This window comes from Acinonyx jubatus, chromosome A3 (genome assembly GCF_027475565.1).
Source record: "Acinonyx jubatus isolate Ajub_Pintada_27869175 chromosome A3, VMU_Ajub_asm_v1.0, whole genome shotgun sequence".
In the NCBI taxonomy this organism is placed as follows: Eukaryota; Metazoa; Chordata; class Mammalia; order Carnivora; family Felidae; genus Acinonyx; species Acinonyx jubatus.
Window position 1 is genome coordinate 580,589 of NC_069388.1, and position 21,585 is coordinate 602,173.

A 21,585-nucleotide genomic window follows, 5' to 3' on the forward strand; every position below is an offset into this window, starting at 1 on the left:
AAAGGCCAGATTAATACCGTCTATTGATTCAAGAGGGTGAAAGATTCCCGGACAGAATCATAGGAGGAAGGAGGCAGTAAGATGGACAAGCTGTGTTCAGCCTGTGCCGGAAGCTGCACGAACGAATGAACCAGGCCTTAGTGAGTCTATCTTTGATACAACAGTTCCACTTTAGGGTCATTCCTCCTAAAAAAGAATGTTCCCAGATATAGAAAAAGGTGTATACTGTTGTTGTAAAATAGTGAAAATGGAAACCTGCCCAACTGTACAAGCAAGCACACTCAGTGGAACAAAATAGCTATTAAAAATGTACACAACGGCTACGAAACAGCGTAGAAAATTCTTGCGATAGTTCCTGAAAGTAAACGAGCAAGATGCATGATATAAAAAGTACAACATTATGAGTATGTCTACAAATAAGCAACCCAACCTGTTCAGAGGAAGAGAAGATGCCGGTCAAATGCCGACAGTGGCTGTGGTCAGGCCCTGTGCTTTCCATGCCCTTGAATCACGGGAGGCGAGCCGCGTTATCCTTACCCTGAGACAGGGAACTGAGGCTTCAGGGAAGCAGGTGCTCTGCTGCTCCCCAGCCCCTCCCAGGCATGTCCGTGTCTCTACCTGCCCCACCATGTGCTCTGGTCCTCCAAGCTCTCAAAGCTCATCTCACACAAATCTGTTAGAGGAATACCTTGTCTTCCCCAACAGATGGGATCGCAAAGCCCTTGAGAGCTGGGTCCACAACAGATTCACTCTATCCCACAAAGCCTGACAGACTTCCCCACAAAACATTTAAATATTTAATCCGTGAAGACTACATGGAACCCCTTTCCAAAGTAAATTAAGGTAAATGTTGACTTCAGGCAGCGGCGGTGCTTTTCCACCATTCTCCCGGCCCACTGTTGTATTGAGGTCCCACGTGGAGCGTAGACTTCCTACAACTTGGAGTAACTCGCTTTCCCCACTGCTACATCTGGAGCAAGCCTGCTCCCTGATCCCAAAGGAAAGTCCGATACTCCCAGTAAAGGCACTTGCCACTGGGAGCGCCCAGGGCAGCGGGGTCGACACATCTGATGCACCAGGGCAGAGCACAAGGAAGGAAAAGTCAGGGCACAGGACATCGGGTACCGTCTGAGAGCACACTTTCATATCTGCTTGCCTTTTTGTGAAGAAATGCAGGAGGAAAGTGGTGGGGAGGGCACGGGTGGGGAACCGGAGCCTGTTTGGACTTCGGAATCTTGCAGCTTGCCTTAAAACGATGAACTCGCAACAAAGGAGCCCTCAAACTGTCCTGGGTCGCCTCACCAGTGTCCCTGCACACACCCGGAGACCTCCGGCCCCGCCTCCCCCGTGCCACCGTCTCAGTTCACAGTTCACGGGAGCTCCCTTCGCAGTTGATTTGCTCCAGGCCATCGTTTACCTCTGTCTGTCCACATGGTCCCACGCATAGAGGGGGTTGGAAGGATGCCACGGGTTCTCTTACAGCAGCCACAGCCACCTCAGTGAACTTCCTCCACCTGAGGAGACTCAGAAAGAGCCCTGCACCTGAGCAAAGGACACACGTGGCTTCCCTGCGCCCCAACAGCTCAGGGGTCACTACAAGTAGATGCGCGCAGGACTCGGGCGGCTCGCACACCAGACCCAGGCCCTTCGGTGGAGCAAACTGTCTTCAGTGCCTGGTTTGCAGGACTCTTGCTTGCTCAGCCTGACCCAACCTGTAACCTGGCTGGGTCCTCCTCACCCTCCACACGTCCCTCCTCAGACGCCCCACAGGCTTGTCACCACAGCACCCTCTCACAGTGCGTCCTGTTTTAATTCACAGGACTGAGGATTTGGGGGTCTGCGTTTGAGCTGAACCTGCTTCCTGCTGCCCCTCCCCAGGGTGTGGGCCCAGGACAACAGGGACCTCCTCCGTGGGTTTATCTGCCACTCTTTCCTCACCTTCACGGAGGAAGAAAGACAACCACACAAGTTGGCATAGGTTCTTCCCCAAAGGAATGCTTTATTGACAAATTACCCATTATTTCCTCGAGGAAAAGATAAACGTTCCTACGCTTGAATCCTGCCTTCTCACCACACCCCATCTGAGATTCTAACCCTGGAGAAAAAAACCCCAACGGTGTTCTTCCCATGGCACAGGCACGGATGACAGCCCCCCAGCCCCAGGGTGTCTGAAGTGAGCAGCACTCAGGGTACCAGGGAGCACAGCACGGTCTGCCAGCACAGAGCCCGAGGGCACGGCTGCTCCCTGCAGCGAGCACACAGATGCACGCACAGGGGACGTCTCTGCCTGCTGAGAGCCAGCCAGTAAGGCACGGAGCTGCCCCTGCAGACACAACCCCCAAGTGGGGCCCCGAGAGACTGCTGGGGTGTGGCAGCTTCAAAACAGGAATGAGATCTGTGTAGCTCCTGAGAAAAGGCAACAGCAGAGCTCCAGGTGACCTCTGTGCAGCCCCCCGTGTGGGGCAGACGGGCGAGTTGGAGCCGATGAATGCAGTAACGCATTCCAATGCATACAGATGGCCAGTAATGAATGCATCAGCCATTGGGGGTGGGGGAGGGGAGGGGGCGGGCGGGCTTGCTTTTCTTTCTCCTGCCCCGCATCCTGCCCCAGGGAGGCCCAGGAGCCCTCTGGCCAGCAGCTGTCCCAGTCCTTGAGAGGAGAGAGAAGCAAGCTTCCTACGCTGGATGAAGCCCATCAGTGAAATAAAACACACCAATGGTCCAGGCCACCCTCAAGCTAGATGCCAAAGTCTACACAGTGTCAAAACCCACTAAAGAACCCTTATTTTTATATATAAAAACATTATAAACAAACAAAGCATAAGGCGATGTAAGGCTTGTATTTCAGCTTGAGTCCAAAGAAATAATGTTTCCTAACTATGAGACTAAAGCTTCGCTTAGCTTTAATTTTTGAAAAATTCGCTGCATTTAAAAAATAAAGAATTTGCTTTCGTTAAAGCTAGATCATTAGTGTAACAATTAGGCAGTTGCTGATAACCAGTTTCTTTTCTGGAGGGTTTCAGAAAATGCACAGTTTTCTCGTTTAGCGTTTGAAATAAAAACTGAGGATCAGGTAGGACTCTCTGGATGAATCTTCCTTCTGTACATTCCTTCTAGAACTTAGGGAAGGAGAGGTTTTAGGAAATACCACTTATTTTACGCATATCACTCTCCCATCCCTTCCACGTTCTCATGAACCCACCAGATTCCCAAAGGGCCCACTGCCCTGTCCACCCCTGCAGCCCAGGACGGACAGCACAGTGGTCCTGCGTCTACCAACTTCAGTGTAAAGCATCTGCGTACAAAACTGTGTTCTCTAACTCATGCGAGCGCAGCAGCCAGGTCCACGTGTGAACGGCACGACTGTCCTCAAAACCAGCTCTGCACGCTCGCCCACGGCCTGGCCGGCTGTCCCGCTGCAGAGGTGCGGTTGTGGTGATGACGGGTGGGCCTGCACGTGCTCCGAGGCTGGGCAAAGCTGCGACGGGCTTAGAAGGGCGTGTGGTCGGGCAGGGGCTTGTCATCACTCCCCGTCGGGGAGGGAAGGTGGTCACTGCCATTCTCTCTGCCACCTACAACCTTAGACTACGGGTGGGAAAAGACCAAGAGAGAAAGACCTGAGAACGAGCACGCAGAGCCGGGCAGATCCCAGGCCAGCTCAGGTCTCTACGGAGTCTACAGAACTTGAATTCTGATTAGCATGAATCCTGATTAGCAATAAAAAGGAACAAATCGCTGACACAAGCCAACAGGCCAGAGGTACCTCCAGGGATTTATGCAGCGTAAAAAGAGCCAATCTTCAAAGGCTCCATGCTGTATGGTTCCAATCATGGAAATGGAGAGATCACTAGTTCTGGGGGTAGGGCAGGAGGAAGGAGAACACGGGGAAGGATTACCGTGGGGATCAAACTGTTCTCCGCCTTAGCTGTTATCAGTGTCATATCCTGGTTATGTCACTTCAAGATGTGATCACTGGGGGAAACCATGTAAAAGGTACAATGGCCCTCTGCATTAGCTCTCGTAACTGCACGTGAATCCACCACCCCAGCAAGAGAATCAAACGAACAGTCTGAATACAGTTACCTTTATGGTCCCAACTCGGTCTTCAAAGGACTTAAAGGTCGCAGAATTCCTTTAAAGAAAGAGAGAGAGAGAGAGAGGAGATGTCGGTGGAGGGAGCAAACAATTGCGCTGCCTTCCTAAATCTGAAGGGCCTCAGGGTTAGGATCAACCTGCAGAAAAGATCCCTGCCGGCACCCTGAGACCTCACTGTAAACATGTGACAAGCTGAAAAGGAGAGGGGGCGTGCCCAGAAGACAGTCCAGGCAAGGTCATTCTGGAGGCTTCCAGGTCAGAACAGGTCAGCCACACCTGCCAACTCCAAGAACATTAGACCTGCATGCCGCCAGCAGGTGCAACCCCGGGTGAAGTGCAGACCTCTCGACTGAGCAGTGGACGAGATGTGGAGCACATTTCTGCTGCACCCTACATCCACACATGCTGAAGTTATGGAAGGTCCCAGGTACTCCTGACACCAATCTCTCACGGAAGTAAAGGGAAACGAAGGACAATTCGGAACAAGTGAGTGAGGAGGAGGCAGAGGAGGAGAGAGCAGGCCAGCCCCAGCCCCACCCAGCACCCTCTTATACAACCAGTTCCCTCCCTACCCTCAGGCTTCTAGAAGCAGCCCATCAAGGACCCCCAGACGTGCGATGGGGTGTGGCAGCCACAGAACAGGGACAGGGCCTCTGCTGCAGCACCACAGGGCAGGAAACATGAGTGGGAGGCTTCCAGGAACAGGCCACAGCTCTGGGTGTTCTAAGGAGACCAGGACTCCCCTCCAGGTGCAGATAAAAGTTTCCCATAACAGGCTTGGAGGCGCCTGAAGTCTTGTGGGTGCCAGGTATGTGTATGAACCTCTCTGCCCCTCCCTGGCCCAATACCCTGGGCAGCCCTGGAAGGTTCCAGATGGAGCCCTATTTGATACACTGGTCTCCTCTTAGCCTCCCCCCCACTAGCTCTTCAGCCTAGAAGGGATCTTTCCAACCCCTGGCCAACAGGAGCCTGCCAGGGAGAAGATGGCCCTTGGCTCAGGGATATGGGGAATGTGAAGCCGACTGGCTGGAGCCACCCCCTCCCCCCGGCTCCCCCATCCTCCAACCTCCCCCCACCCCCCCCCCCCCCGGAGCTTGGGAGCACGAGTGCACATTACCTCATGGCTGGCATACTTATCGAGTGGCGGATTGAAGAGTTGCTGCTTGGGAGCGTGTTAGAAGCAGAGAAGGAAGCAGGAGTTACCAAGGGGATGAGCCTGGCATTCAGCACACCCATCAGCTCACCCACACAGAGACCCGGCTTGGCAGGGTGCGTGAGCTCCGGTCACCACACACAGAAGGGCCCCTGGCCCCGGGAGGAAAGGACCCCGGGCTCCTCTCGCTGGCCTCCAAAGTCGCCCCAGAAATGGGACAGTGCTGAGAGAGAGCTTTAAAATAGGAAACTAAGAAGACCTCGGCCTGGGGCTTTAAAATACCTTTGGTACAAATAGCTGTCAGATGTCCTTACTCGACTTCACAGCAAATGACTTTTCGGCAAAAGAGAAACAACCAGGTCAAGTAAGTAGAAATATTTAAAGTCACACGTTGTTCTAGATTTGGTTCCAGGCCTCCGAGCTGGAAGCGTGTGTGATGGGGCAGCACTAGTATCGGGCCGGACATATGTGCCTGGGTCAGCGTGGGGTGAGGACCACCCAGGAGGATGCCCCACAGGTGCCCTGCCGTTCCCGGCCCTCGAGTGGTAAACGAATCCACTTGCAGGGCAGGAGAGAACAGGAGCCGGTGTCGAGGATGAAGAGGCACAGAACCCGAGAACGGAGAGTCAGCACGCCCCCCTCCCCGCCCCCCCCACCCCCCCCAACGTGAACACGTCTCTTCTCAGGAAGGACGCTGTCGGGCTGGGCTGGGGGCTGGCGATAAGCCACGCGGTCACAGCCCCAGGAGCCGTGAGCTCCCCAGCAGGCTGCAATGCCTGGCAGGCCTGGCTGTGCCAGCTGGGGCCGAGGTGCACAGCCTCCCACGGGCCAGCCAGAGACCACCCTGCCCGGAATCAAGGGAAGAGCCTTCCACAGGCACGCCCCGCATCGGCCTTACCTAAACGAGTGGGAGAACGGACGGGCCCTGAAAGGCAGCAGCAGCAGGAGAAGAAACGCAGTGTTAGGAAAGGGAGGCTAGTGCCCACCCCAGCCCCTCACTCAAGCTCCAGAAGGCCACACAGCGAGCCCCGTGGCCACCCCGGTCCCTGTTCTCCTCAAGCCCCAATTCCGTGAGAGGCCGCCGCTCCCTCACGCACGCGACTGGCCCCTCTGCGATCCCACCTGGGTCACATACGAGGCACCTGCGTGTCCACGACCCTGTCTGGAATTAGAGGGATGAAGCCCCAAGGACAGGAGCAGCGCAAAGGGGTGGGGTGTGCGGAGGCGGGCTGTACGACCTTCAGGGCTTCAGCCGAATGAGGGTGCGCACACGCATGCTACGACAGGACTGGCCGGGACACCCACGGGGCTGAGCGCCCTGCACTCCAGCTCCACACTCCAGCTGGCAGATTCCAACCTAGAAACACGCGTGTCTGGGGGCAATACGGCCATGTCCTCCACTACCCAGCCAGGCCTGCTCACGCTCTGGAGGCGACCCCCAACATGAAAGTAAGTCATTTTAGAAGCATTCAGAAGATCATATGAGGCTCGATTATGTGGTCTCTTGGGTGGGCAGCAGGCCCTGCCATCTCTTGGTGGGAGAAGGCAGGTGCCTCATCAAGGCTCACCAAGCTGGACAGAGACCCCTGCTTTAACCCAGGCTTTGACCCAAATCCGATTTCCTCTCCCAGTCTGCCATCTCCTACCCCAGGGCATGCAAACAGCCTCCCAGGCCGGGTTGCTCTCGGATAGGCCTCTGCAGCACCGTGATGTAGGGCAAACATCTCAGCACACAGAAACCTCCCTGGACCTCATCTGCATTCTCAAGAAGTGGTGAATTCTCAACTTCAGCTCAACCTGAGACTACGGGGTGAGGCAACGGTGGACACATCACTGACCCCAAGACGTCAGAGTTCCCCACACCCCTGGAAACACAGCAGAGCAAAACTGAAGAGCCCCATGGTGAGGCGCACCAGCAAATAGGCCAGTCTGTCTGAGCACCTTGACTATGTGGGACCTGGTTCTTGTCCCTGGAAGCATGGGTGCAAACGTGACACACGGCAGTGAGGCCGGGCACGTGACCTGAGGCTCCTCGCCACGGTCAGCAGCACACCCCAGTTCCCGGAGCAGAGAGCGGGAGTGAAGCAGAGACGGAGAAGCGAGGTGCACCGTCCAAAGGGCCCGCGGGAGCTCCGGACAGTGCCAACGCCCTGCACACGCCCAAGAGGGAGGGAGAAGGCTTGATGTGAGTGAATCATGCCAGAAGTGAAGGGACGTTCCTAGTGAGAATGTCATTTAGGCACAGCACACATTTATTGCTTCCTTCAAATGCTCTGTTATCAGACCAGCCTTTCGAGGAAAGGACCACAACCCCACACACAGCTCACCCCAGCAGCGCTGGGATGAACCCCCCCACGCCCTCCATGGCAACCCCTGGGAGCAAGGCCAGGCCACCAGTGGCGTGTGATCAGTCTGTCACCAGGCTTACCACAGCACGGCTCAGGTGGCCAAAGCAGGTGTCCCACAGTGCAGCGGCGATGGCGTCCCATCTCATTTCAAATGAGATTCGTTACAGGAACACACCCACAAAGTCAAGCATTAGCAGATGACTGTGTGGCCGGGAGGGACTGCTGCAGACCCCCCTTTTGTCGCTCAGAGCCACATCTGCAGGCTCCAATCACAGCCACTGTGGACAAGGCCTACGTTTACAGGGTGACCCAAAAGGAACCCCCAGCCATAGCTGCTCAGGAGCATGACCAGATCTCCAGTTGTGAGGCCGTGCACTCCTTAGGACAGAGGAAATACACAGACTGTGTACTGATTGTTCAGCCTCTCTGAAAATTTGCAATTTTTCTAAATAAAAAGCGGAGGGGACTAACTACATCCAGCAAACAAAAGGTGAGCACGGCCCTGGGCACGAGCCACGCGGTATGAGTGTCTGTGTTTTCACCTCTGGTTTCACATGGTCAGGCCAGAGCCCCCACCTTGAGGTGGGCACAAGGCAACTGCCAGGCAGGTCTGTGAGGCAAGGAAATGCCTCACCTACGCAGGCAGGGAGGGAGGCCACCTGAGGATAAGAGGAAAGGGGCCAGAGCGGGATGGGCTCCCAATGCTGTACTCCAAACGCCAAGCCCACGGGCACTACCACCGCGTGATTCTCAAGTCTGAGAAGAGAGGAGCCTCAGCATGGGGTGGGGGCTACAGGGAGGCATTCCCTGAAATCGCCAAGTGAAGGGACCGGTCCTGAGCGTAGGTCAGGGGCCAGGGCAGGGCTGGGCAGTAACACCTGGGGAGGAGGGGCGTCCAGGAAGGACACCACACTGCCGCTCAAAGGCGCACGCTTGATCTTAGCAGCCCTGAGAGGGACGCCTCGCCAAGGGCAGGGCTAGGAGGTAGCCAAGCCAGGATTCACACCACAGCCTCTGGCTCCAAGGACCAGTCTCCTTGGCTCAGTGCCGTGTAGCAGAGGGGGCCCGGCGGATGCAGCCACGTGTGCTCTACCAGATGTCCAAGCTGCCCCCACACTCCCTGGCCCCAGGCCCTGCTTGAAGCACTTCTGATGGCCATGAAGGTCTCATCAACTCTGGGAGAACATTCAGTTGGGGCCCCTGGCGTGCAGCCACACACACTCTGAGATCTGGGCTGGGCAAACACTGCAAGAAACAACACCCTTGTCCCGGCTGGCTTGCCCAGAGCGACACCCCACCCTGACACCGACCTGCAGGCAGAGTCATCTTTCATCCGTGGAACTTCAACGGCAAGCACCCACCTTTACAGATCCCAAGCGCTAAGTTACCCAAAAAACAACAATCCCTGCCGAAGAAGCACAGCAGTGGCGAAGAGGCAGTCCACAAACAAGGGACCATGAATCGACTGCCCCAGGGCTGGTGTGCCCACACCTACAGCTGCCACAGGGCCCCGGAGGGTCACGTACCTGAGCCCCAGGCCCCCTCAGAGCCTCTAGTGGATCTAAAATCCCCAAACCCTCACCCGACTGGCCTACCCAACTAGGGTGTCTCACCTCATATCTCCGAGCTTTCTGCTGATGGCAGAGCCCACAGTGGACAGGGCAGCGGACGTCTTCTGTCCCGCCTGAGAGAAAGTTTCCTGAGTCTTCTTGTAGCTGTAAAGAAAACACCAGCTGAACCAGCGCAATAGGAGAAGCAGCCACCACCCATGAGTCAAGGACACCACGTGCCCAGAGAGAACCCCAGGGGACAGAGGGTTAGTGAGCACATGTCTGGCCGCCAGGAAGGGGACTGACAGCAGGGACAAAAGCAGCACGGCCAGATCGCAACCTCTGAGCTCTGCAGTAACTGTTTTCTGACCTTATTCCATCTCGTCTAACGCTCAGGTAACCCACCTCCCCTGACTTCTTGCCACAGCGCTAACTGCCCGGCAAGTGGGGCGTCCGCCTGCTGCAAAGCAGACAGACCCACAGAGGCCCTGGGTCTGAGACAGAAGCCAGAAAGGTCCCCTTGTTCTGTTACTGTATTCAGGGAGCTTCTCATGTGAGAGCTCCACCACGCCCATTGGGGGGCCTGGACAGTGTGGATGTGTGGCCTGTGGCGGGCTGGCCGCTCAGACTCTCGGGAGCCCTCCGGCCCTCAACCCCCCGGTGCGGTCTCACCAATCCTTTCAGAACTGAGGAACCTTCATCTCATGCCATCAATGCCATCGTCCCTAGTGCGAGGGGTGGCCCTGGATCACAGCAAAGACCACCCTTTCTAGGCCTTCCTGCCCCAACCATCCACAAAGGGGGGTGCATCACACAAGACATGGGTCCATGACCTCAACATCTGTGAGATGGGCACAGGCAGGATGCCTTGGCTACAGGGACAGCGAGGACATCCTTGGGCTCGCCTTGAGAGTTAATACTTGGAGCTGCCAGACCTTGTCCAGATGCCACCATAAACAAAAGATACCGCAGCCTGAACCCAAGGGCTCATTTCTGGCCAAGCTGACATGTTGTCCTAAGGAAACAGCTTGAGACGGCAAGGCTCTCGAGATGCCAGCCTTCTCTCTGAAATTACTTTCTGACGCCTTGTTCGTGTCACCAGGTCACAGACAGCACCAGCATTGGGTCTTCGGAGTCCTTCCCTCCCGTCCACTCTCCCAGTGCCATCCGGAGGCTCCACTGTGATCACGTGCTGCCCTCCCTCACCTTCCCTCCTGAGCACTCCAGGCTGCCCGTGAGTCCCTGTGCCACCCCATCAAGTCCCTGTGCCACTCCATCAGCAGGGAGGCCCAGCCGTTCCCATAGTGCCGCGGGGCCTCAGGCTTCTTTGGTGCCCGGCAGGGTCCAGAACTTAAAATACGTGCTTTCCAGAAAGTGAGTTTAAAAACACATCGTAGGGGCGCCTGGGTGGCGCAGTCGGTTAAGCGTCCGACTTCAGCCAGGTCACGATCTCGCGGTCCGTGAGTTCGAGCCCCGCGTCAGGCTCTGGGCTGATGGCTCAGAGCCTGGAGCCTGTTTCCGATTCTGTGTCTCCCTCTCTCTCCCTGCCCCTCCCCCGTTCATGCTCTGTCTCTCTCTGTCCCAAAAATAAATGAACGTTGAAAAAAAAAACAAAAAAAACAAAACACATCGTAGTCACTAGGACAGTGAGTTTATCTTAGCTGCTGGGAAGGTCAGTAAATCCTGGAACATGTTAACAGAGAGAAAATAATCTAAAATCTTTACTGTAAGACTTGCCTCGGGATTTCCTCAGGTCCATAACGAAAAAACTCTAATTCTAAATCCAACCTTTAGACAAACCCGACCACCAGAAACCCCTTCCCCTGTGATAGCCAGAAACTGTCACAGAATGGAACAGGAATGGAAATGAAACCCAACCGCCTGTGCAGCTGCAGCCCAGAGAGCTGCGTGTCTGGGATCTAGACGGGACCCCCTGGCACAGGGGCAAGGCCGGCTCTAGAGGGGCAGACCACAGCTGGGTCTCACTAAAAACCAAAGTCCACATGCTCCTTTTGGGAGGGTTTCCACAGACTCAGCTGTCATCCTCTGAGGGACCTTCCATCCCGACAGAGCCTTTGCCAGGACCTGGCACATACACACAGTCGCCTCGGGGTCGGCAAAGCCGGCAGGAAAGGGACAGAGAAACCTGCTGCGTGTCCCCCACTGCGCGGCCTGCTGAAGGAAAGGCTCTGGGACCTTCTCTGGGGCCCCTAACTTGCAGTACCTGTTAGGGACCCCACCCTCACCCCCACCTGGTGAACTGCTTTCATTTCAAAGGGAGTTAAAACAGATTACCGGCGAGCAACAGACTTGGAGTGTGCATGTTATTTACAAAACACTAACTACAAGGTTAACTGGGAACATGCAGGATATTTGGTTTCAGACACAGGGTAGAAAATGTCTTCAAGCTGCTGCTCACGAAATAGCAAACGTTTAAGGTCATGTTAATGTTCTGTTTGCTGAAGTGAAACGGTCTGAAGCAGAGGATTTAAGGCAAAGTCCTTACAGAATTTCTGCCTGCACCCACAGGGCCAGGTGTGGGGAACTGCACTTGGAGAGACCACAAGCCTGTGCCGGGGATCCTTGGTGATGAGGAGGAGTGCCCTTGGGGTCACTTAGTACGGAGCTGGCCGCTGAATGACTGGCAGGAGAGACACTGGCTCGTGGGCCATTCCGAAGGGGAGCACCGGACGCAATCTCCCCCACTCCACCACCCTCAGCACTTCAAGTGTGTGGAAGTGAGGTGCCACAGGGACCCCTTCTGAAACGGGAGCCTCCAAACCAGGGCACATGCAGTGCAGGGGCCGAGGGCTGTCATCAGCCCCAGTGGAGAGGCCACGCTCAGGCCGTGAGGGGACTGGGGGCCGAGCCAGAGTCTGCACGCAGGTAACCTCAGGCCCAGACGTGAGGAAGGGTGCTAGGCTGTGCCACCCTGCCTAGCACCCCTTCGGGAATCACCCCCAGCTCTTGGGAAGACAAAGGTGCAGGAACGTCGCCAATGCCAGCCGCCAATGCCAGCCTCCCCCGCCATCAGCAAACTCTGCAGTCAGCGTGGGGCTTTCTCCCGCACCCTCCCTCGGTGGCTGCTCCCACCCCAACCCTGGGTGGGCACGTGATCCCAGTCCGGCCAGCCAGGTGCGTTTACAGCTCCCTGACCACGGGGGGAGCCCGGGGAGACCCGCGGCGGGCCGTCCTGCCGTTGGGCTGCAATGCCACAAAGATTCAAACCTGCCCCACTGGGCACCCTCTGCACCGTCCAGGAGAAGCCAGCCTGGCGACACAGCCAGCGTAAGGAGAGCCCTGGTCAGGTGAGCCCGGAGCAGGCCTCCCCTCCTTTCAGGCTCACACTCACTCTGCCGTGCTTTCTGTCCCGTACAAGGAAAGGACTCCGTATACCAACTGGCAACTATGCCCGGTGCCACCTCGGCACGCCTGCAGCTACGCTCTACCAAGGGGAAGAGCCCAACCAGGCGGTCGTTCCATGACGCAGAACACAGCTGCCGCCACGGCCAGCCGTCTGAATCAGAAGCAGCGGCTGAGACAAGAAAGGATGAGTGGCGTCAAAGCTGCACGCGCCCAGCACAGCCCACGAGCAGCAGCACGACGGGCACAGACGTGGGCGCTTCCCAGCCGTCCCGAGGTCTCTGTCATCCTCCGGCGCGCTGCTGGCTGCAAGTGATGCCCAGGAGTGGCCACCGCCTGGCAAAGCGCTTGAAAGGGCATCCCCCCGGCCACTTCCACGCCCAGAGCCACACGTCTCTTCCAGAGGGATCAGAATTGCAATTATTTGAGACGGCACTCAGGTCTCCTAAAGCTCTTTTCAGGTAAGTCCACACTGTGAGCCTGCCAGGTGTCCCGAACCACACAACATCTGCAACTTGGTGACGGACCGTCCGATGCGGCCCCGGGGACACAACACACCGGGACTCCCAGAGCACGTGCGGCAACGACACAGACAGCGTGAACCGCCACAGCCCGCCGCCCCTTGTGATGTCAGGCTGCAGAGACCACACGTGGAGCCAGCAGACCTGGGGTCCCGGGGACCTTGAAGACAAGCTCAGTAACAACCAGTTCCTTTCAGGCAGACACAGAAGGACTACCCAAGTTCTCTGGTATCCATGACAGCACTTCCTCCTAAGTAAGAAATGGAAAAAATCCCAGAAAGTGACTATTTTAAAACATTACCCCACCCTGTTCAAAGGAATTCTAATTGGATTAGAGCGCAGATAAAAGAAGTGCTATGACCTCAGATCAAACGTCAAGAGTCTTTCTGAACCGTGGCTTTGACAGACACAGAAAACTATCCATGCATGTTTCCTACTGTGCTCATGTTCCACATGGCTGACAGCTCGATGCCCCTCAGACCAAAGAGACTCCGTCGAGACCCCACCAGCAGGGTCCAGGCGGCCCCCACAGCCCAAGAACCACCCCAAGGACGAGGGAAGCTCTGTGAGCCCCTCGGCTGCAGCCACGTCTGCAGGGAAGGAAGACCGAAACAAAGGCCCCAAATCACCGTCCGCAGCGGTCGGTGCTTGGCCACTTTGCCCGCTCAGAAGGCTGAGGGGCGCCTACCAGACAGACGTGCTGCCCAAGGCCAGCCAGGCCTCTCACCTAAGGGACGCATCCGCGTCAGCCAGAGGGAGGGTTTCGGCGTGGCCTGGTGGCCAAGTGAATCTCCTTCAGTGACTACTCGTTTCACGGAAAGCAGAGTGTCATTTGCGTTTAAGAAAAATCACGTAACGGCAAAATAAGCAAAACACACCCAAACTAGGTTTGTGCCAGGTGCACGCAGCCTCCCGGTCCCTAAGAGAGTGTCAAGAGCAGGAGGAGGAGGAGGAGGAGGAGGAGGAGGAGGGAGGTGCTGATGGCAAAGGCACTCACAGGTCTGACTGGGTCACTTTCTCATTCCACTCGCCAAGTTTCTCAGAGGTTTTCATATAGCTAAAAACAGAAAGTCTGCGGTGAATTATTTAGAACAATTATTTCAACTCAGGTTTCAAAGCACAGCTGAAATTCCAGGGAAGACAAGGACTGGAGAGCGGGAATATGACTCTCCAGCCTGCCTGAGACCAGGTCTACTGGTGCTCAGCACCTGCTGTGCAGGCCCAGGGAGGCCCAGGGGGGCCCGGGCGCTGACAGAACCAACCAGTCCTTTCCCTGTCACGCCCAGGGAGCGCCTGGTCATCCCATGTGAGACAGCCCTTCGGGAACAGTACTGCTGTGAGGAATGAGGAAGGCACAGCCGCATCCCCAGGATACTTCTCTGGCAGTCACCCTTTGGGATTCAAACCCCGCGATTCCCTAGGACAGAGAAATGGGCTTTCGTAGGTGATTTTTTTTTTTTTTTTTTTATAAAATGCGATCGATCTGTCTGCAGGGATGTGGCTTCTCAGTGGGAGACATTTACCCCCTCCCCCCCCGCCCCCAGCCCTGGAGGATACATTTCAGAGGAGCCATGTAGCTGTACTCCCCAAATTCAGAGGGCAAAGTCACACGTGAGTCAGAAGTCCTAGGGCTGTGACCACATCACGCTCATGAGAAGGACTCACATCCACCTCAGCAGACACTGAGCTCGGAGGACCACAGGAAAATCAGTCTCATTAAGGACCTAATTAGCGTTCTCTCAGATTTGTACCCTGAGATACACTCTCATCAATTTCTGCTTGGACAACTAGCTAGTGCATCCATCCACCTTTTAAAAGTATGTGTAGACTCTAAGCTCTTGGAAGACATGCCAGGGGCTAGGCCAAGGACTCAGGGCCTCTGGCTGGCTGCCTGCAGACAGGGAAACTTGATCCCCCCCGTTCTGTGAGGCACCTTGTCCCCAAGCACATAACATCCTACTGGCGAGCCGGGGGCACCAGCCTGGCGAACGCCCTCCAGCCTCCAGGGCACCTCTGCCGCGGGCAGGTACCTACGCGGTAGAGACCTGCACATCACGCCAGCTCCTGGACAGGTTCTGTTTCAGGCCCTCCAAGGCGGAGAGGCCCAGCTTCCTTTTCAGCTCTCCACAGTGCCTCTCCTTGGCTGCCAGGACCTGGCGCAGAGTGACAATTTCCTCTTCCACCTGCAAAAGCACAGTTGACTTGATTGCAGGAAGTGACTAACATCCTTACACACACAAGAGGTTTCTCGGAATTACGTAAGGACTTTCCGCTTACAGCACATAACTTGTCTTAGGAACAGAGTCAACAACAAATATCTCTTTTTATCTGGAACCAGCACCCGGCTTCTTGAGAACTGTCTCTTTCCCTCAAGCCAAGTGGTTCTGGCGGGGCTACCAATCACTGTGCCCCCCCATGGATGACCAAGCAAGGCCTGTCGGAGCTCTGCTCTGGGACGGGGCACAGGTGTCAGAAGAGATGATCCCCTCTCCCTCCAGGCTCTGAGTCTGGGCTCAGAAGCTGGAATTGCTGGCAGCCAGGCCCTCTCTGCACGGAGCAATTCCACATGCACTGGGAAGGAAGCAGAGCTGACAGACAGATGGATGGCCAAGACTCAAGTGACAGAGCAACGGCCTTTATGACAACAAGTACGTTTCCAAGGTTAGCTCTAGGCCTCGGCAAAGGCAGTTACTCAAGCCAAAAGTAAATCTGAATTTGAATTCAATTTAAGTTTGAATTTAAGTTGAATTTAAGTTTGAATTAAGTTTGAATTCAACTTAAGTTTGAATTCAATTTAAGTTAGAAAGAATCCTGAAAATAAACACCTGAAACTGCTCAAGCCCTAAAATTTAAAAAAAAAAAAAGATGCAACTTGAGAAGGAAGCATCCTCTGGAGCCTGACTACCCTAAAGGTTTTGGTTTTTAGCTCCTGCGTCAATAGCTACTCTAAAAAAAAGCCTTTCCCTTGGGGCACCTGGTGGCTTAGTCGGTTAAGCGTCTGACTCTTGGTTTCGACTCAGGTCATGATCTCCCAGTTTTGGGAGTTTGAGCCCCATGTGGGGCTCTGCACTGAGTGTGGAGCCTGCTTGAGATTCTCTCTCCCTCTCTCTCTGCCCCTCCTCCACTCATGCTGTCTCTCTCTCTCTCTCTCTCAAAATAAACTTTAAACAAAAAAACAAATGAAAAAAATTTTACTTTCTTTTAAATAAGTGATTATTTGAATAAAAAGTAGCTCAGAGCCCTTACATCACTAGTTTTTCCAGCACAAAATAGTTGAAAAAGAAATAACTTAGAAACATAGGATCACCCAATCAAATTGTTACTAGTTACTCCAGCAATAAGGACCAATGACTAGAACATTCCACCCATGGTGTGATAATCAACATGGCTTGAGGCTGTGCAGTCCAGCTGTCTTGGGGATACGCACGTTGAAAACTTTAAGTGACATGAGCTTCTGCCGCTCAACTCTGAAATGACTGAGTGTAGCCCAGAAGCTTCACCGCACTGCCCGCTGCTGCTGTAACCTTCACTCAACTCAGACACTGCTACATGCTTTCCCCCAGGGTCTGAGGCCTGGCTGTGGGGCTGAGGATCATCTACACAACTAGCTCTTTTTAGACTCAGGATGCATCAACACAGGATGCCAGCCTCTGCCTGATCGGATGCTATGCTCAGATATCAGCAAGCTCATTCCCCAGATTTTGAATCTAAGTGAGTTGCTGTTAGACTCTGTATCACACAGAAAAAAGAAACACTCCCAGCAGTCAGTCTGAATAAAAATTATACCTGCAGGTTTGGGTTAATTACCATTTCCTCTTAAAGGACTCTCACTTTAAAGATCACATGAAGCGCTTTTTTACAAAAAGAAGAATCTTTAAAGGAAAAATGAAGATCCAGGGGCAGATAGTTTGTGGGGTCTGGAAATTGTCAAATGTTAATCCCAACAAAGAATCCCCAGTAGATGGTGTGCTCAGAGCAGCTGTTCCCGTGTGGACACCCTCCTCACGGTACACAAAGCACCAGGCACACAAAAAGTGGCCGCAAAGAGCAATTTCTGTGGGACTCTGGGAATGACCTCCCAGGGCAATTTCTGCAGAGCACAGACAGCGTTATGGCCCCTCATCAGCCTGAACTCACAGTCACCCCCGGACAGATGGCGGAGACTTAGCACCTTTGCGAGCTCAGCCCTAAGCTCCTCCTCCTCAGCCTCCGTCAGACCCTCAACAGCAGGAGTCTGGGCGGCCACCGCGGTGTCGACAGGGACATCTGTCATGGAGTCGGACAGCAGACCTTTGTTAGGAGAATTCAGGTTGATATCTGCCAGAGACAAACAAAGTCAGAAATTGTCAATAAGAAGTTACAGGGAAGTAAATAGGGTAGAGGTCTCCACCAAGGGAGAAACTAAGGGTGAGGCCAGGTTACAGGGGAGTCGAGGGGGCCGTGGAGAGTACTCTGACAGGTTGTCGGGATGGTTTGGGCCATTAGGCCAAGGACATCTCAAGCCACCCAAGGTGCTGCTTCAGGGCACTGGAAAGGCTGGCACAAGGCAGCCAGACCTGAACTCTGCTTCCCTCAGGATAATACACTCTGCGGAGACAGGAAACCTTTGCTACAAACAAAGCAGCTGAACCTAACAGATCTTCTAATTTGTAAGGCAAAGAAACGATACGGCTGTAAGCACAAGCACCACTTTCAATCAACCGATCTGCAGAGCACGTGCTCCCATCACACACACAAGATGCACGGGCTGGTCACACAGCCCCAGCAGGGAGTCGGCAAAACACAATTCCCCTGGAGTCTGTTCTCGACCCTCGTCCCACAACAACATGCAGGGAGGCGCAGAGACACTGCTTCCACACCTCCGCTATACCCAGATCAGGTTCCAATTCCTGCAGGCACTATTTCCTCTTCGAGTTAAATGCATCTTCTTGCCTGCACTAACAGCGGGCAAGATCCCACACAAATAAAGAAACATGGGTCTGCTTTAGTTCCTTCCAACTCCGAACACACGACCGCCCTTCAGTAGCATACAATCCGCACACGCCATGAAAACAGGCTTTGTGTGGTGTCCAGCACTTTAGAAGTAAAGGCATAGGGACACCTCACTGGCTCAGCCGGAGCAGCATGTGAGTCTTGAGCTCCAGGTCGTGAGGTCAAGCTCCATGTTGGATGTAGAGATTACTGAAGTAAACGTTAAAAAAAAAAAAAAAAAAAAAAAAAAAAGAGGGGCACCTGGGTGGCTCAGTTGGTGAAGCGTCTGACTTTGGCCCAGGTCAGGATCTCACGGTTCATGGGTTCGAGCCCTGTGTCGGGCTCTGTGCTGACAGCTCGGAGCCTGGAGCCTGCTTCAGATTCTGTGTGTGTGTTTCTCTCTGCTCCTCCTCTGCTCACACTCTCTCTCTCTCTCTCTCAAAAATAAATAAAAACATTAAAAAAAATGTTTAAGGGGCACCTGGGTGGCTTAGTCAGTTAAGCATCCGACTTCATCTAGGGTCATGATCTCACAGTTTGTGAGTTCGAGCCCTGCATTGGGCTCTGTGCTGACAGCTCAGAGCCTGGAACCCGCTTCAGATTCTGCGTGTCCCTCTCTCTGCCCCTCCCCTGCTCAAGATCTCTCAAAAATAAAGAAAACATTCTAGAAAATTAATAAAAAATAATAAATTAAAAAAATAAATAAAAGCAAATGCACAAAGGTTGGGAAAAAAACTGCCTGTAGTTACAGATATGTTTCTCTACTGTTGAAATCCTACAATCTGCTAAAAACAGACTGTGCTTAAAACTAAAGGTGCTCTAGGGGCACCTGGGTGGCTCAGTTGGTTAAGTGTCCTACTCTTGATTTCCGCTCAGGTCATGATCCAAGGGTTGTGGAATCGAGCCCCGTGTCAGGCTCCACACTGTGCTAAGGGTGAAGCCTACTTAGGATTCTCTCTCTCCCTCTGCCCCTCGACCCCTTCTCTCTAAAATAACAAAAAACCCCTACAAAGATGCTCTATTCAGCTCATTCCCTTCACATGTCCCACACAGCTGGAGGTTAGCACTTCCTTGGCACTTGATACACGTTTACCAGATGAAGCACAACCATTGTTTTCATCAACTGATTTGGGTTTTTTAAAATGTTTATTTATCTAATTGTGATCGGGGCGGGAGGCACAGAGAGGGAGAGAGAATCCCAAGCAGGCTCTGAGATATCTGCATAGAGCCCGACCCAGGGCTCAATCCCACAAACCGTGAGATCATGACCTAAACTGAAATCAAGAGCCGGAGGCTTAACCGAGTCACCCAGGTGCCCCATCAACTAATTCTGATTTTTAACTGAAATCAACCCACATAACTTTACTTCATGTGCTGTGTTGAATCTACTCAAATTCGCTAAATGCCTTAAAATTTCCACAACCTTGCTCTTCTATTTTTTTAATTTTTATTTTAGAAAGAGGGCGAGTGTAAGTAAGGGAGAGGAGCAGAAAGAGGGAGGGAGGGAGAGAAAGAGAGGGAGAAAATCTTGAGCAGGCTCCACACAGTGCAGGGCTCAGTCCCACGACCCTTGGGATCATGACCAGAGCTGAAAACAAGAGTTGGGACGCTCAACCGACTGACTTCAGCTCAGGTCATGATCTCACAGTTTGTCAGTTCAAGCCCCACATCGGGCTCTCTGTCAGCACTGAGCCTGTTCCAATCCTCTGTCCCTCTCTCTCTGCCCCTCCCCTGCTCTCTCTCTCTCTCTCTCAAAAATAAACGTTTTATAATAAAGGAAGGTAGGTAGGTCTTTGGACTGTTTCTGCCTATAAAGCTAAAGGTGGATCCTGCAATCACTCCCAGATAGAAACTGGGCATTCACCAAACATGCCAAAGAGCCGCACAATCATTGTGTGATACCAACCTCACCATAGCCCTGTAGGTAGATGCCATTCACACTCTGGTTCAGAGAAGACCGAGGCAAGAAAGTGTCACCAAAAGACCTACAGAGTGTGGGGCTGGTGCTGTAGGAGAAACTAGGGGGCTAGAGTCCCTCCTGGGTGAGTCCCAGATCTCTAGAACTGTATAAACTGCATGGTGATAATACAAGGAATAATCTCAAGGGGTTATTCTGAAAATGGAAAAAGGACGTTTGAGAAACAGGTTTGGTATGGTATTCGGCATACAGTCAGTGCTCAGTGTTTTCTGTCACTCTATGGTCAGAATCCAATGCTTGTGATGCTTACCTATATTAGACATACACGTCAAACAGCGAAAAACCTGAATTTAAAACTGGCGGCTTTTGATGTTCAACTATTTCGTAAGTAGACTGCAGAGATAGAAAAATCTACACAGTGTATCAGAATCTAGGAGTTCTGTTTAATTAATACGCTGATACAGGTCAAATGACAGGAAAAAAAAAATCCTTAAATCACCCAGGGTAGTCATGTCAACACAGGAAGTTAGCATCTCTTCTGTACCAGAATGAAAGATGGACTCCAATCACCTTCTCAAGATTTTAATCTGGGCCCACTCCACACCCCCAGCGGCCATCTCAAACCGGTCAGGGGTGTCTGTTCTGGAAACTGGCCCAGTCTCGGTGTGCCCTGACTCACTGCACCCTTCCCCCTTGAGACAACCCCTAAGAAGCCTGGGCTCCGAGCAGCGTTGCCACCCAAGGGGCGCTGCACTGAGCTCGAAGGTGGTTCCATCTCCCCTCCCCTCCCCGGGAGAAGCGCACAACACATCGGCCCTGGTGCAGGGCCGGATGGAGTGTCCTCGAGGGCCCTGCGTAGGGAAGGAGGGCGATCGACTAGGCAAGCGCCGGGAGGGGGCATGACGACAGCTGCCCGGAGAGAGAAAACCCAAAACTCTGGGGACGAGGGGAGGGGTGCCGGGGAACCGGTCCTCGGAGCGGCCGCAGGGTAAGTTGGTGAGTGGTCCAAGCCGGGGGCGGCAGACGCACGCCCCGGCCATCGGGAGCTTCGAGGCCCGGCGCATGGGAGCTGAAAAGGAGCCACGGGGCGGATAGAGGCGGAGGGGATTGAGAGTCTGAGAAGCGCCGCCAGAGAGGGGAGGAGCGCGGGCTGGGCCCGAGGAGCGAAGGCGCCGGGCCCGCGGGTACCTTGGCCTGCGGAGTCCATGTTCAGGCGGCGGCCGGGCCGCGGCTGGGGTCGGGACCGGGGTCTCGGGCGCTGTAGGAGCCGAGCCGGCCGCACCAGGACTCGCCCGCCGCGCACACAGCAGCCAGCGGAACCGCCTCAGCCACCGCGGCATTACGTAATCAGCGGCGCGACAACCCACTTCCGTTTTGACGCGTGCTCCGCCTTCATCCCACCCCCACTAACGGTGTCCAATGAGGACTTTGTTCGGCCCCGTCCCTATTACCTGCTCCAACCTGATTGGCGGAAGCTGAGGACGAAGCCGGAAAGGGAGGGCGGGTTCTTAGGGACTGCCTCCCGCGTCGGCTCCACCAGCGAGACACACAGGTAGAACGGTCCGAAGGAACTCGGGGAAGGTGGGAAGTGGGAGGACCGTCCAACATGGCGTTATGAAAAAGTGGGGTTTGGCATTTTTGGAGGTCTCGAGAGTGTTTACCGCTG

The 21,585-nt window shown here is 54.2% G+C and overlaps 1 protein-coding gene across 18 annotated transcripts; it reads right to left on the bottom strand.

Annotated features, from left to right (window-relative positions):
• Nucleotides 1-1,975: 1,975 nt before the first annotated feature.
• On the bottom strand, nt 1,976-21,280 carry TPD52L2 (TPD52 like 2). Of its 18 annotated transcripts, none has more exons than XR_008288992.1 (11): nt 21,108-21,278; nt 17,202-17,347; nt 15,065-15,213; nt 14,028-14,087; nt 13,175-13,280; nt 9,210-9,311; nt 7,677-7,737; nt 6,147-6,173; nt 5,213-5,257; nt 4,084-4,132; nt 3,496-3,585 (listed from the first exon to the last, which is right to left on the bottom strand). XR_008288992.1 is itself a non-coding variant. In XM_053199672.1 (10 exons), exons 1-9 carry the CDS (start codon nt 21,124-21,126, stop codon nt 4,086-4,088), a joined length of 717 nt encoding a protein of 238 aa, XP_053055647.1. In that variant the 5' UTR covers nt 21,127-21,277; the 3' UTR covers nt 3,447-3,585; nt 4,084-4,085. The 18 variants fall into 18 exon arrangements, 14 of the variants coding, with proteins under 14 accessions (XP_014926306.1, XP_026902613.1, XP_026902612.1 ...); XR_008288993.1 differs by having other exon boundaries at nt 5,213-5,254; nt 21,108-21,277; XM_053199672.1 differs by lacking the exon at nt 5,213-5,257 and having other exon boundaries at nt 3,447-3,585; nt 21,108-21,277.
• Between the last annotated feature and the right edge of the window lie 305 nt (nt 21,281-21,585).